Below are 16,529 nucleotides of genomic sequence, written 5' to 3'. Positions count from 1 at the left end.
TAAAGGGCCCCCCCCCGCCCGGAATGGTGGGCATCCGAAGCAAGGGCGGTCACTCTATGTGCCCGTGTTGATAGAGCATGTGAGTCCGCAGGCTGCTGCTCTGGGTGAAGTGCTGTTTGCAGTGGCGGCACGCAAATGGTCGCTCGCCCGTGTGGCAACGCTTGTGCCGGTTGAGGTTGCTGGGGTCGGTGAAGGCGCTCGGGCAGATGTTGCAGCGGAAGGGGCGCTCTCCCGTGTGCACCCGTGCGTGGATGCGCATGTAGCTGCGGCTACTGCACCGGTAGCCGCACTGGTCGCACTGGATCAGGCGTCGGTTGCGGATGGTGTCAAGGGCCATCCGCGACCTCGCGTTCCAGGGAACTGCCAGGGCGCCTGCACGGGCAAGGCAAGTTGCGAAGAGGCAAAAAGCGGCATCAAAACTTTGCACCGGGAGAGCGAAAATATGTGCATTTGCTCACTCAACACAGCGGAGTCACAGAGCTGGTCTGTTACAAACCTCCGAGCAAAGAAATGGCACCATACAAATAGTCCGCGAGGAGGGAAGCTCAGTTTTGTGTTTCCGAAGACCAGATGACCATAATGATGCTACTACAAAGAATCTTTACAAGGGTAAATGGGCAAACCAACGCCCATAAGTTTTATGTACGAGTCGTTTTAAACAGCCAGATCCTTTTTGCAAGGTCTAGCACATAGCCAAGTGTATTAAATGTTAAATTTAACAGTTATTCCACACAAATGTACAAGCCTTCTGCACAACTGCACTTGCCAAAGAATAGAAAAGTCACTTTGCACTGCTGAATAAAATTTCCAAGTGAAGAACGCCAAGGACAATGTTCTCATTGGTCCATCCATCAATGTGGCAGCCCGTCTTTCTGAGGACCGCATCTAAATTCAACCTCTACCATGCGATACCTACTCTTTGGCATTCTACAGCAACATTATCTTGTTCCATTAGTGCTCTATTATCTAGGCATGACCTGCATAAAGCGGAACACAACGCTTCAGTATTCAATTAAGGCAATAACAGGCATTACAAGTCAACAGCAGCTTCTTTCCTTGACTATAGAAGCACCATGAGAACACAGCTAGCAATTTTGAGTAGATAAATTTTTTAGTGCAGGGGATGCTTGTGTGAGGTCATTTCACACACTGGGAAGTTATTCGCAGTTAAAAGGCTTCACATGATATGCCAGTAAGTTGCCAACTAATAAAGGGGCAGCACTAGGCAGAAACTGTTTACTTATGTCACCGTGACAATTTGCCATCGCTTCTGCAAGGCCATTTTCAGCATGCGACACTGGGCTAGTTGATTCAACGTGGCTTCTGACGTTGAGCACTACAGAAAATGAAAACAGACTGACAGCACTTAATGGTGTGTGTTCTTTCTGTCTTTGTTTTCTGTACTGTTTTACCATCAAAATCCTTTTTACCACTCGTTAGTTTACTCAAGGTTCAGGCTTCGCATAAGCAGCCCCTGGGTTCTCTGGACATTTAGATACTGAAGGCCAAGTAGATTGCAAGCCCACATATCAGCCAATTACAAAACAGATCTGCCAACACTAAGCTCCACAAATTCTCGGGCAACAAGAAGGGCAGGACATGCACTAATTCTATCTGCTTTCTTTATTAACAAAGTCTCGACCTTTAGCAGTGATGGACTTGTTTCCGAATCCACAAAGTCGCCTTTCAGCCATAACTTAATGGCCACACTACCATTCAGCAGCAGAGGCATACGGCATGCACGGCAGTAGACAAAAACAGCAAGCAGAATGAGGTCACAAAGAACCATTATTTGCCACTACCCTGCCCCACTTAAAAATTCCTAAAAAGCACTGCTACGTTAATTAACTCTAATTTCTTCAAGAATCTATTTGCCTGTCTTTGGCAGAAATAAGTTAATTATAATGTAAAGAAAATATTAACCTTTTTGTATTCTGTGCACAAACTGCAGCACTGGCATGTTACATCATGTCACAGATTTCAAAGCATATTCCACTGTTATGACCATTTTTCTAGGTCAGTTGTTTAGGTTGGGTGTTTGGTTCCTTTAGGACGCAATTTAATATTTGTTAATCAACTATCTATTAACGAGTCCAAAGCAGATGTAGTCCAAATCTCTGAACATCACGTTGAGCAGGCATGGGAGCTTCAGGCCTGTGTTTTATTTTTGCCTATTTTCTGGCTTACCAAGACTCTGGCTACGTTAAGAGTGATGGTTCTGATGTTCCAAGAGTGTAGGTTAGCAATACGGCTTAATTTAACATTCATCTTTAGTGTTCCTTTAACGAGCATTTTTTAACAAGCAGCAAGCTCAAACATGAGCTTGAGCTTTTTACAAACATAATCTTCTTGGCATGACAGGCTCGCTGCACAATTTTCAGAAGTAAATCTGCAAAATTTATTCAGGCTTTTCATTGTCTCGGAATATCACTCAAGAAACGTTCATGCGCTCAAGTCCATGTTTTTGCATTTAACAAAATCTCTGCAATTCTCTCAGTAACTGACAGATGCATAAACAACGGCAGGGAAATTTATTCTTCTTTTTTTTGCCGAGTGTGCCAGTAAGTTATAGTTGACATAAAATTCTTAAATAAACACAATCTCACTCCCTGACTTTTAATGTACACCACAAACGTTGATTTCCAAATATGAAGGTTATCTTAGACTTTAAATTTTCTAATACTAGAACTGAAATTTTAACAGCTTTGCACAACTATATATGCATGATTGCCTTATAGTGCAAGGAAGACAACGGCAAAAGGAAACGACAGGACAAGCACTAACTTCAAACTAAACTTGACTCCCGACGAAAAATGCTTTTTCTAACCGCCAACACACCGAAAAAAATAAAAATAAATATTCTTGTGTAAAAGTTCTTTCACCTGTGTCTTATTTCTTGCACTACTAAGGCAGTCATGAACCTCTCCCATGACTCAGCACATAAATTCCATGAGCAATTTTATGTGTGTATAAAAAAAAGAAAAAGTTCTAGAATATAGTCTGTTTTCTATGTAATCTTATGGCCACTGAAGAAAAGGTAAAAAAAACCTGCCTAATAAATGCTGACTTCTTGAACGTCTTATACACAGCTGAGCTAGCCATTGAAAAACAATTTTTAAGCTAGCTAGTACAGCGCTCCCCACTCAAAAAGATGAATCGGAGCTGTGCCAACTTAAGCGTGTGAGGGTCCCTCACCAGGTATGGCAAACAAATGCGACACTCAAATCATGAGGTGACAATTGTGTGCAAGGTATATACTGATGTACGCTCCAAGAATGGCTGAAAGTTTGAACAGAAACCGAGACACTCTCTTCGTAGAAGCAGGCCGTCTCATCACCAGCAGGAATAATCACAGCCCTCCACTCTGACCAGAAAGAAATCGAGAGTAACGTCTATTGCAGGTGCCGATCAAGGCAACAGGAGAAAGCTTCTGCTGTGGTGAGGGTAGTCCATCTCCTTGCACGATTTCCTCACAACACTTTATTGGCTAATACCTCCGCTACTACTCAACACCTTTCAAAAATTTTTGCGATAGAACACTCCCTGAGCTATGCTTTAAAATAACTTGCATCGTATAACTAAAATTTTTGCTGTGACTGGGTGAGGGACACCTTAAATGGCAGTTGATCATACTGTTTTGGGAAAAGTATTTGCACTGATGCGCTTAATCCGAGAACGCACAGGGCAAAACACTATCCATAAGACTAAAACTAGCACATGCTTATAAATGATGCCATTTTTTCTTTGTCTTCTACCCTTAGCGAAGTCTTCAGTGCTGCAGCACAAGCCACAATGTGACATAGTGTATCATACATTTTTCTATAATGCCCTACATACGCATCAACACCACAGTTTCTTTGGGGAAAAGTGCTTCACACTTTCTACTGGTGAGGGGCACATCAATGCACCAATCACTAACAATAATGTCGTCTTACGTTAATAGAAAGGCCGAGTGTGAAGAAAAGTAGTTAAGGAAGGGTATGGAAGCAAAGCAGACAGCAAATTTCCATAATGGTGAAGTAAAATGCATGAAAATTGCCAGAAGATAGTGAGAACAGGCCCAGGCCTTGTTATCGAGAGATCTCGTAGAGTGGGCTCCAGTGAAGCTGGCTTCCCTACATGGCTTTGCTTTCTACAACCTGTTGGTATTGCGAGGTTCCAAGAAGACTGGAACAAGGTGCTAAATATCTTTTGACAAAGTGTGAGTAGTTGTCACTTTTGTTGAAAGAAAGAAACATTGCCTAAAGTCTGCACTCGAAACAAGCAAACAAGACGGATATCTAGCCACTGTGTATAGAAGTGAATTTCACCATGAAGTTTTCTACTGTCCTTTTTGAGCCCAGAGCATGTTCGGCAGCAAAGCTGAACTGTATTACCATAGTGGCATACGGACGGGGTGGTGCGAAAGCTTGAAAAAAGGTGCAATAACATAAAGAGGATTTTAGCACAGTGATAATGTACAAGCATATAATTGAATAAAAGAATACACAACAGCAGCACTTGTGATGACATCTTGTGGTGCCCCGATCAGTCATGTATAACTGACTAGAAGCATTTTTTTTGCTCAAAGACCCTTTGCTTTTCAAATACAAAGGACACACAAGTTCCTTGGCAATAATTATATTGCTTGTGTCGCATGTACATCGGCTAATAAGTGAAATACAGCCGGTCGTCCCAACAAATGGGTTTGGTTAAATGTAGCATCACAAGATGTGACCATCAGTGCTGCTGTTCACATCTTCGCCTTCTGGCACTCCAATGCAAAACTGCACCAGTGGGTCTCCATCATGCTAAAAGCTCTCCAACAGATTGGCCGCAGGCGCATGAAGCACGTCACAGTGAAAGTGCATACAATGCACATGCCACCGCAAACACGCGTCATCACTGCTTGTGTTGTCCGAGCACGTGCGTCTTGAGGGAGCTGGTCTGATTGAAACGCAGGCCGCAGTGTTCACATTCGTAGGGGCGCTCGCCAGTGTGGCAGCGCCGGTGCCGGTTGAGGTTGCTGCGGTCCTTGAACCTCCTCGAGCAGAAAGTGCAGTGGTAGGGCTGCTCGCCCGTGTGGACTCGAATGTGGCGTCGCAGGTAGGCGCGGTTCGTGCAGTTGTAAGAGCAGTGCGGGCACTGTATCCTGACCTCCTCGTCGGGAAGGGGCTCAAAGCACTCCGCTAAGGAGTACACGGCTCCCAGAACGATGGTGTCCGCGTCTGCGCAGAACAGTGGATAGAGAAATGCCGTCAGGTGCAAACATGCGCAGCCCATTGGGAACAAGTGTGTTTGAGACCAAGCAAAGGGGCCCTGCAACACTCTCTGAACGTCGTAAGTAAACCTGCCTCAACGCTGGACAATCGTCCCATGAACACGTAAGCCAAACATCGTTCCAGTACAGGCAGCTACGATCTTGCTTGAAAGACTGCTTATTGTTATTTTTGCTCGGCTTCTTGAAATCCCTGCCACTTGTGCTTATTGTGGTACATCAAGCTTGGCGTCTTGTCAGCCAGATTTCTGATCACAACATGACTAATCGGTGCTGCCTGATGATCCAAAAACCAAAAAAGAATATCAGGAGTGATGAGGCAGTGGCGCCATGTGGTGGCAGGTAATACCAATGCACCAACACTATTGCCTGTGAGATCAGGCAGCACAGTGGAGCACAATGGTTGGAAGTTTATGCCAATACTAACACTCAGCACGATGATGGGCAGGGAAATACAGACAGCACTCCATGCCGGCAAAGCTTCGAGCACAGTAAAAACAAAACTATCTGCAAGGTCGTGTCTGTCAATACAAGTCTCATTCTGTGAATTCCTTACGAAGTGTCACAGAACCCCTTTGAGCACAATTTTGAGTTCAGTTAAATAAGCTGAAACGAAAGCAAATTGTGTAGTGTTGCTACCACGAAACCTCACCCAAAAAATAGTGATGTAATGATTGACTGAACACAATGAAACAATTTGTTTAATTATGCTTAAGTTTAATCGGTGGTCTATGATGAAATTAAGAGCACCAGATTTAAAGTGGAACATCTCACAAAAAAATCAAATCTTTGGGCACATTACAAAATTTACTCAGCAAGTGCAAACTCGTCGTGATGTTATGCAACTCCACCTGTGATTCAGTTTGTATTAAATAATAAAAAAACTGGCATTGAAAAATTTACCTAACTTCTTAATGCTTTTTTTTTTTTGTATGTGTGCCCATATCTGAGTCACTGGGCAATGAGAAATGACATTGTTATTGCGTGGTTACACATACAAATAGACTTGAAATGTTGCTTCACTCGTGTCTACTTCTAATTGTTCAATAATAATTCAGCAATAACACAACAATATACACACTGGTATACCTACTAATAACATAAAACAGGCAGTTCATTCAAACAAGAAATGCAGGGCAGAAATAATGTAACAATTCAATTTGAGTTACATTGCCTCTTGCACTTAAGTCACTGGCCCGTATTGTGTGCTGCCTACATTATCACTAGAAATGGCTAATTGGTGGTAGGCAACTGAAACAAATGCCTTAAAGGAATCGTTGCATTATACTGGCCCTGTATTTTAGTGACATTCTGTGACACACTGTTCAGATAGGAATGCACGTCAAACATCGCAGCATGAACATAACTACTACAAAAGGAATGTATCGCTAGAAATGGCTAATTGGTGGTAGGTAAATGAAACAAATGACTTAAAGGAATCGTTGCATTATACTGGCCCCGTATTTTAGCGACATTCTGTGACACACAGTTCAGATAGGAATGCACGTCAAACATCGCAGCATGAACACAACTACTACAAAAGGAATAAAAAAATGTTACAGAAGAATTTTAGTAAAATCGACTAATGCAAAGAAAAATTTTACACAAACAATCTCCTGTGTGCGAGTTATCTAAATCATGCATAAGCATTTGCTACTAATCACCTGCTGTTTTGTCATCGTGTGCTGCTGTGTTTGGTATAATTGCGAGAAACACCCGATAAGCGTGGTCGCAACACCGAAATGTTAACTGATACCAGCATTAGATGATGGAGAAGAGGTGAGTAGTAGCAATGTTCACTTGTGTTATACGATGGCGCGTTTGGATGATGCCGCTGCTCCGTGGAAGATGAGCGCTGTAGTACGTGACGTAATTGAGCTGTGTCACGTTTGGTAGACCTCGTACGCAGACGTGGTCCAAGACGCTGCCTCCTCTCTCGATGCGAACTGTTATCCGCCGTGATCAACCGTACTCCGGCGGCGGCCGCGTATCGCGCGTCCTATCTTGAAAGCGATCTGCGATGGAAACAGAGTGCGAGTGCTGATAGCTTCGTGCGTGCTCTGTTCTCGCCGCTTAGTTCGCGTAGAAGCGAGAAGTAGCACGAAGGTCAATTCGCTCACTGCTGCGGGCCCTATCTTGAAATCGATCTCGTCGTACGTGACGGGTGGACAGACGGGTTTGCTCGCCGGGTATGCATAGAAATGTAAAAGGCAGGTGATACGAAAGACACCATGGGTTGGATGTTACACTACAAGTAGAGGTATATGCTCACAACTTCACCTCAACCTTCCCGTTTGGTCAAAGCACAACAGCAAAGCACTACATCACAAGCCTACAGTACTATACGAATAAAAATTTTTAAGAAGGGGGAGGGGGAGTGAGAGAGAAAGAAACTGCATCATTACTGACATAACATTGGCAATATGCAGAAAAAAAGAAATACTATTATTGTAAGCCGGCCGGCATCCCGTCGCGCAGTATGCCAAGTTGGTTGTTTATTCTATGGTATGCCTTGCAAGAGGCCACGGCAGTCTTTGACAAACACAGCGCGAGGTTTCAGCGAGCGAAAGCGACCGGAAATTTGCAGTAAACGCGACCATCGGTCCCGCCGCAGAAGTTGCAACGAAACCACAACACGAAATGTTCTCAGATTCCCCCTTTGTTTTTTGAGCACTAGGTATTCTTTTTTTCTTCATAATTCAGCACATGGTTGCTATAAGCAATGCGATGAAAACCTTACTGAGTATATATAGAACGCTGCAGGCTTTTCCCCCTCTTTAGTAGACAATTCTCAGACGGATGCTTCAGCAAGAGCTCGGCGCTGTGTACCAAATAGTAAACGCACAACTTCAGGAAAACTTAACGAATCAGATTAATACTTCGAATACAGGCGTAATGCGCGACAAAGTAAAAAGAACAGGGCATGTAACAGAAAAAAGAAAGCACTCCAATGGAATAACGAAATGTGCTTCGCGTCTTCACTGCACGGACTGAGTCCACAGGATTGGACTCCCAGACATCACCAGCGTTATAAGAAGGACGATAAACAAAGAGCACTTCGTCAGCCACTCCGGAACACACATGCCTTGGCAGAGTACGAATAAACAAATCGGTTTGGTAGTTTGTGTCAAGGTTTCTCAAGCTCGCACAATCGGCGGCTCCACCGACACAGAACAGTCAGAACCATTCGAAAAACTCCGAAGTACTGGAACACGCGCGATTAAAAGCCAAGCGGACGCCGTTCCGGCATTTAAAACATATCACCGTGTTACTTCTCAACGTAAACGCCTGCCGCAATGTCAAATACGGCACCTGCAGCCATGTTACTTTTCATTGTGGCCATTTCCATTTTGTGACGCTTCGAAGTGAGTGGCGTCAGTGGCAAAGTTTCGGTTTCGTCGCGAGGTTTCTGTTTCTGCATGGATGTCACTGGGGTCTGCTTTACCGAAGTGTCGCACCACACGGCGCACTTTCGTTCGCCATCGAGCCCGATCGAAATCGAATTTCTAGGTTGCAATTGGCCTTTTTGCACCAACTGCGGCAGGGAGCCGAATGTAGTTGGGTACTTAGATTCGGATCGTGCTCGATCGCGATTGAAAGTGACCGTGTGACACCAGTAATATACGACCAAAGTGAGGGCATAAATACTTTATTAGCGAACTTTAAAAAGACGAAGTAATAAACGCTGCGGGAGCGCAAGAAACAAGGGACGCCGAGCACTTCTCGTCGTTGGAGGAAATTAAAATAAATTGATGGGCGTCAAACAGTTTTAGACAGCAGTGATCGTAGAAAGCACGTTCAGCAACTTCCTCTCGTCATCCGTCGCCGGACGCGTTGATACCACGCAAAGTTGTCCGGTTCGGTTCATGAAGCCGACGCAGCGGAGCACAGTGCCCCTCTTCAGTTGCCCGAGTGGTCTGTCCGTCTGGTAGAAGATGCAGTTGACGCTCGACCTTTCCTCTCTCAGTGTGAAATGCTTAATCAGTCCCTGGCGGCTCGCGGTGGGCGCGCCGTCCAGCACGCCAAACACTTCGCACAAGCCGTGCGTGCCTTTCACCGAAGCGACCCCGAAGCTCGGAATCCGAAAGCCGACAGTTTCGTCGCTGACAGCTCGTCCTGCCGCTTCAGGAACATTGGCGGAGACGCCCTTTTGTGGCGGGATTCTGTAAGCGGTGCTCGACTGATCTCTTTTTGGGATGAACTGAGCTACTGGCTGAGCCCTGTTGATGTTTCCAAACGCCGGGCGCTGAGCTGCGAGACCCGTTTGAGCAGTTGGAGCAGCCCGAGGATGTGGCGCATTGGACCTCCACGATGGAAGTGGAGGGCGGGGTTGATGAACAGGTTGTTGTGACTGCTGCTGCTGCTCAAATTTTGGCTTCGGCTTCTTCAGTATACCTGGCATAGGCCCACTTGATGCCGTATGAGCTCCTCGGCCCCTAGTTGGTGGAGCTGCAGCTCGAGCTGGTGGCTGATAAGGGGCACGGAACGGCGGTTGCTGACTGTGAGCCGAGCGCGCCATCGGCGACGGCCTGCCTCCGTACGGCAGCGTTGTTTGTCGCAAGGGTGGCTGCCTGCCTCTGACTTCTCTGAAATTTGTCCTCTGCATTGTCTCCAGATGACAGTGCTCTAAAATCAAGGGGCGTGTGTAAATTGCTGTCGTCGACAGCTGCTGCCCAACACTTCGCCACTGCTTTTCGGTAACCTGTCGTCTGCTACGTAAGGTTACGCACGACCGAAAGTGTTCGATCCCTTTATTTCAAATAAGTTTTGAACGGGCGCATTTTATATGAAGACTAATTTGTCATTTTCACAGCATTTTTAGAACGTATTTATCTTTGTGGGAGTCCGAAAATTTGAACGTTTGTTACTGCTGCTTCCGCTGCGAGGCGCAGCGGTCGTGGTCCGTCGCGAGTTCGCGCAGTGATCGTCGGTCATGTTTACTGTTATTTTTCGCTGCTAACCGTAGACGCATCGGCCGATGACTTTTTCGTGCTTTGCTCGCTGATCGACAGCGCGTAGATATGTGTTCCTCGGTGACGCCTGCGCCAGCTCCGGCGAACCGACACAAAAGGCGACGCGCCGTCTGGGCGATTCGATGAGTGTTGTGACAAACAAAGGCGACCCGACGAGCAGGAGGACTTCCAAAGGAGCGAGAGTGTAATCAGCGTATCAGTCGTGCCGAGCGTCTAAGCTCAGGCAGGCGCCGTCAAAATTCTTTTCCCACGTCCTGCGATGAGTCTTCGGACCCTTTCCAGGCAGAGGGGAGTGCCAAATTAGCCCGGAAACCGCCGAGTTTCCTGCCAGTCCGACGAGCGTAAACGCGACGGACGACGTCGTCGGGCATGTCACGTCTCAACGTTAGGCCTACTGCCACCAGACGCGCTGACGACTTGGACGGCCGCCGCGGTGTGTTGTCCGTTCCCGGATTATCATGGTTTTTCCGAGAGCCGTCGGCCCTCGCTGTTGCCAGCTGCTGATGTTCTGAAGCAACACGCTCAACCACCGCACATCGGCCAGCCATGGGAAATTGCCTCAAGTCGATGTCGTCCGATGACATCTCGCTGCTGAGGGATAACCAAGGCACAAGGGACTCATCAGCTGATCAGCTCGGACCCCCGCCGCCCTACCAGGTGCGTGCTTTCTGTCGCGCGCGCTGCGCATCTGGCCTTGCATGAAGCCGAAGTCTGCAAAGTTTAATTGCGTTGTTCCTTTCCTATTACTTGGCGTTTAATTCGTAATAATGGGCGCAAGCTTTTGTCTAGCGTCTGCGCAGGTATCTCCTGCCTCGTCTGGACCAGTTACGTTTCGCTTGGAACTGGTTGTCGAGTCATCCGCCGTCACGGGCTCCTGCTCGCTTTGTTCGGGCCTGTTCTTGTTTTACTTCTCGCGACCGCTGCTCTGCTTCCTATTCATGATCGCCCCGTGTACGATTGTCATCGCTCGAGCGAGGTCGTGTGCATAAAACACGATAGCGCCGCACTCTCTCGGCGTCAGGTTCGGCGTTTAGACGCTGGTCAGGCTGGCCACGGTTTTGCTAGCCATGCAGTGCGTCGTTTCAGAAAGTCATGGTTAAAATAGGGGCACGCCGCTTCTTTTAATATCGTAACGAAACGAAAGTACTGTACGTTCTTGCTGTTCAGCAGAACATGTTTTTGAGCAGCGATCAACAAACGCTGAACCAGTGGGCAGCGCGGGGATTTCGACGGTTTATTTCTTTGGTTAATCCCGTCATAGCCTCTCTCTCTCTCTCTTTCTTTGTTTGACGTCGCTCGTTCACTGGAGAGGGAAGCAAACCACAAAAGCCTAGTTCCAAACATTCGCTCTCAGCATACGACGTTGCGCTCGTTTAGTTAGCCTAATTTCTTATCTCTGTTCTGCCTTATCTCTCCACGTCTGCTTGGCTGAGTGGTCTGCGTTTTCTTTTTTCTTTTTTTTTGTGTGTGTGTGCCTGGTAGTTGATTGCGTTATCTTTCTGTAGTAGCCTAGCTCTGGGCGTTATGCAACCAGAAAGCCCGGGCAGCCGGAAAGCTTGTGGGAGGGGAGGGTGTTTTTGATGGAGGCTATCGCGGGAGAAAAGAAAAGAAGGAAGAAAAAGAATAATTAGCTGCTCCCATCGAGCAGCTGCTGCGATTCCCGCATTTTTTTGCACGCTCCGCGCAGACGGCGGCGATGAGTCACGGAAGAAGAGTATACGCCGTTGCTGGGTTGGTTGCCGAAAGAGCAGCGCGGTCGGGACGCGTTTCTAATTATGCGATTGTTGCTGCCCGACTTTTTTTTTTTTCCTCGATTCTGCCAGCAGACGGAGACTGTCGGTCATGCTGAAGTCTCGGTATAGCGATTTAATGAGGATAAGACCCTGCGTGCTGATAGGGGCGTGAGCAGAAGACGCGACGCAAATAGTCAATGCGTTGCCGATAACAGCTGCAGCTTCCCTCAAGTTGCGCATGCTGGATCAAGGCAGGATAATGTCCGCGCGCATGCGCAGTTGCGGGCAGGGGTCAAACGGTAACGATGCGCTTAAAACTTTGCTCTAATGCAGACACGCTCACACACCGTGAGCGAAGAATTAGTGTGTGATAGGATTCAAAAGGCGTTAAAAGATTTGTGCGGTGATAAACGTTATCGGTAAGCTTTAAGGGGTCGTAGTCATCATCACTATCTGAGACCAAGTATTTCTTGGTTGTAGTGTGTCGGCTGCACGATTATTTAGCCTTGTCCTGACGATGCTTTTTTTTTTTTTCTACTCGCTCCCGTATTGCGTTACGTATGACTACTTACGAAGCTACTTACGAAAGCTTATTGTTTGTATTGCGGATGTGTGCGATGACTGATGTTGCCTGGTGGTGGCCCCCTGGCCTCGTCAAGCTGTATGTTCACAGCTTTCTTGCCAGGGTGGCCTTCAACACTGTACTTCGTGCATGTTGTAAATAGAGTTGACTTGGCAGTCAATTGCGTGACGTCATCTTGTTATCTTTCTACTTTGTAACGTGCACTGATTGTGACGTAAAGCAGCCTAACCGGGCCATCGAACGAGGCGTAGAGTTAATGTAGTTCCCTCTGTGGGAACTAGGAGCGTTCCTTAGCATAGACGACAGGCTGGCCGCCTCTGGCTCCGCCACGTTCCGATAACGCTGTTGTCAAAGTCCGCTAGGAACCGGTCGTATCGAAGCCCTCCCTGTCTGCGGTATCGATAAGCGCATTAAAAAAGAAAAAAAATCTGTGAGCTTCGTCGCCGATATGACAAGACGGCAATAATAATAGTAAAAAAAAATAACGAACTTTTTCTTTTGATTCCGCTGTTCTAATACCCTTTCTCCAGTTCTGGAGAAGGACGCGACCGCCGTCCAAGTCGGCGCATACGGCGATAGCCTTCTATTTCGAGACGCCGCCATTTATGTCTGTTGCTTTCTGTTCCGTTTTTTTTTTCTTTCTTTTTTTTTCTTTTTCGACCTAACGCGTGAGCCTTCTATGTGCTACACGCTTGCACGGCCGGCGCGGGCCAGGAAAACAAGTCCCGAGGAAAAACACGGTTGTAAAAACGATACACGATCCGCCATTGGCGGCACCCGTATCGCGTGCTTTTTTTAGCAAGCTGCCCAAGCTGTGCTAACGATTGTCGAACGCTCGTGTATAGACAGTTCACGTGCTTGCACTGTGTTCCAGTACTTAATTTTAATGATAACCGCGCTTTAAACGCCATGTAGCGCTGTAGCCTCACCTTATGTTGATTCCTCTCTCTCTCTCTCTATCTCTCTCTCTCTCTATCTCTCTCTCTCTCTCTCCTTTTCTGGAACGTGAGTGGGCACCATCTACGTTGTTACTTTCTTTTAGTTTTGAAGTTTATTTATTTTCGGACAATCATCAGGGTCAGGGAGTGACTCGCATCGTAAGAAGATAGCGCTATCAGAGGCACCAGCTGCAAGGACGAAAGATTTGTGACAAGAGCGAGTCGTCTCCGTCTTGTCAACGGAATTTTTTCAGTCGTGTCGCGTTGCGCTGCGTAGTTCGAGATCGCGGGTTCGATCCCCGACCGCGGCGGCAGCAACATTTCGGTGCGGGCGGGATGGAACAAAAAATAATAAAAAAAGAAAAGAGTGGAACAAGCTCGTGCACTCAGATCTAGGTGTACACGTTAAAGAAACCCGGACGGTCGAAATATTAACCCTGAGTCTCGCGCGCGCTTCGGCGGGCCTCGTAATAATGTCGTCATTATTTCATTCGTAAAACCCGCGAATTCATTTAGCCGCGTTTCGCTTTGTGCACTACGCAAGTGATTTAGTTGTGTAAGAGCGTCGCACGACCTCAGGGTGTAATGCGAGGTCGTTGGTTTCGCATCGCGCCTGCGGTCAGTTATTTCGTCCACTTTCGTTGCCCCCTTGTCTTTAACTTGTACATTTCAGTTAAAGTAAACGAGCGATTCTCCCCCTGCGATTTCCTTCTTGCGATTGTCCGTCGACTTCGAAAGTGGTTGTGACGGTGAATGAAAGGGGCACTAAATAGAAAATAAAACTAATAACGAACTGCATTAGTAAATTACCATTCCATAGAATACTCCCACAAAATCACTCTTACCTTTATAAAACGCTTACAATAGGTCGGAAATAGGCCTGGCGTTCTGAGAAGGGAGTTGCGAACGTTCGCAAAATGGCCCGCTAATAAAAAAAAAAATGACTCTGTAGTGCATGTTGCCGGGCAAGTCGGTTCGTATTGAAGAATTTCGGACCATAATATACCTCTGGCCACTCGGCGCGTAAGAGGAGGGGACAAAGAGAGCTACGTGATGTACAATGATGCATCCCCCTTCCTCCGTGGCTGCAAGCCTGGTCCATCTCCCTTCCGTTTGAACGTCTTTCGTGTTTGGATTCGTACTGCACCGGTGTACAGTGAAAGAGAACAACAGCAGGGCCCGTGGTATAATAATAATATTTGGGGTTTTACGTGCCAAAACCACTTTCTGATTATGAGGCACGCCGTAGTGGAGGACTCCGGAAATTTTGACCACCTAGGGTTCTTTAACGTGCACCTAAATCTAAGCACACGGGTGTTTTCGCATTTCGCCCCCATCGAAAATGCGGCCGCCGTGGCCGGGATTCGATCCCGCGACCTCGTGCTCAGCAGCCCAATACCATAGCCACTGAGCAACCACGGCGGGTAGGGCCCGTGGTATCGTGTTTAACCTTTTCCTTCGTATTTTTTTTTAAATTTTTTTTCTCTTTAATTTAACGTTATTTATGCACTACGTCGTTCGACTCGCGCTAAACCGCGAAACGCCACTGCATATCTCCGGGATCGGCCATTCGGCGGAACGGACGGTAAGGAATCGGATATGAGGAATTCTCGGAAAATACGGTCCTCGGGAGAATATGCGCTCCCGGCTTGGCTTTTGAAGCCGGTCATACCCATGTTACTTCGCCGAATTATTAATCAGTCATTCAAATGTTTTTTGGCTGTTGAGACCGAGGGGGCGCCGGTTCACATGCCGGCTGCGGCGTGCCCGCATTTCGATGTGTGTGTATGTGTGTGTGTGTGGGGGGGGGCGGGTAATGAATGCAAGGACGCCTGTATGTGCTGTTCATTGGGCGCGCGTTAAAAAAGAAACCCCCCCGGGTGGTCGAAATTAATGCGTAGTCTCCTCATTGCAGCGTACCTCGCATGTAATTTTGAGATACGTAAAACCCCAGAATTTTAATTTTTAATTCAAACATTTATTATAGCACCCGGGGAACAGTTGCGCGGAGCCTTTGTGATTGTGCACTTGGAAAACTAATACGCAAAACACAATGTACAAGAAAGGCAAATGTGGCAGTCGGCATAATATGAGGTACGGACGAAGAAACGGGATGAAAAAAAAAAAAAGAAAAAGGCCAGGAGGTGGACGTGAAAGCAAGTTAATCGTACAACACGATACAATCATGTGTACTCATGCACAGTACAGGAAGGGAACTCTGATGTTTGTCAGTAAGAATAATGATAATAATTAGAACACCGTGGGGAGGGGGAACTTTCTGTAACACGAGAGCTATGTGGCTTTCCACAGTAGGGTAAGACGAGGACACGCATATCGTGTAGACTGATTTTAATGAACGGTGAGCGGACGACCTCTACTCTTCCCCTTGTGACAAACGCGTACGAAATGACGTAACGTCGCTTGTTGCTTCTGTTTGTTTGTTTGCTTGCCTGAGTAATGCGGGAAATTGTCGCTGCTAGCGGGTCTCTGTACTTGAACTGCGTCGTGGGTTGCGCAGGAAAAGAGGAAAATACAATTGCGAACGCAGCTTCTGGACATCCGTCAAAGTGAATAGGCAATCCAATGACAATGTCTCGACCGGAGAGGGACGAAAACGAATTAAAAGGCAGCCACGTATACGCCGACAAAGAAGATGGGGAATAAGAAAAAAAAAAAAAAAGTCGCCGTCAGTCTTGTCTTTCTTGCACCTAGAGGGAGAAGCGTACGCGGCTTCGCGCACGACAGGTACGCTGCCGGTCACGTGACTTGTTGCTGACGGCTACTTGTGCGTGCCCCGAGGTGTTTTCTCTTTCTCTTTTTTTTTCCTCCTCCGACTGTCGCATTGCACCTGTCCTCTCTCTGTCACCGGCGAAAGGAAGGAGCCGAGAGCTAACACTCCGCCCCCCCCCTCCCTCCTCTTCCTTCCTGGAAAGTGTACATAGTGCGTATGGCGTGATCACTCGCATGCGCCTTTTCCTCCTTGTCGGGCCACCCGGAGCTGCATGCATCATGGCCGGCTTGCGAAACGTCCCAAGCATATCGAGG

At 47.1% G+C, this 16,529-nt stretch overlaps 2 protein-coding genes across 2 annotated transcripts in view; one reads left to right on the top strand and one right to left on the bottom strand.

Moving 5' to 3' along the window:
• Window positions 1-2,530: 2,530 nt before the first annotated feature.
• LOC142560618 (uncharacterized) lies at window positions 2,531-6,898 on the bottom strand. The gene has a single exon (XM_075672841.1). It carries the CDS (start codon window positions 5,260-5,262, stop codon window positions 4,882-4,884), a length of 381 nt encoding a protein of 126 aa, XP_075528956.1. The 5' UTR covers window positions 5,263-6,898; the 3' UTR covers window positions 2,531-4,881.
• Window positions 6,899-10,211: 3,313 nt separating this feature from the next.
• LOC142560617 (RING finger protein 11-like) overlaps window positions 10,212-16,529 on the top strand; it is a 32,616-nt gene continuing 26,298 nt past the window's right edge. Inside the window, exon 1 of the mRNA XM_075672840.1 lies at window positions 10,212-10,887. Within this exon, the coding sequence (XP_075528955.1) occupies window positions 10,777-10,887 (111 nt within the window). The 5' untranslated portion in view covers window positions 10,212-10,776. The remainder of the gene's footprint in view (window positions 10,888-16,529) is intronic.

This window comes from Dermacentor variabilis, chromosome 10 (genome assembly GCF_050947875.1).
Source record: "Dermacentor variabilis isolate Ectoservices chromosome 10, ASM5094787v1, whole genome shotgun sequence".
NCBI classification, from domain to species: domain Eukaryota; kingdom Metazoa; phylum Arthropoda; class Arachnida; order Ixodida; family Ixodidae; genus Dermacentor; species Dermacentor variabilis.
Note: the sequence above shows the minus strand (reverse complement) of the source record. Positions and strands in the feature narration are given on the sequence as shown.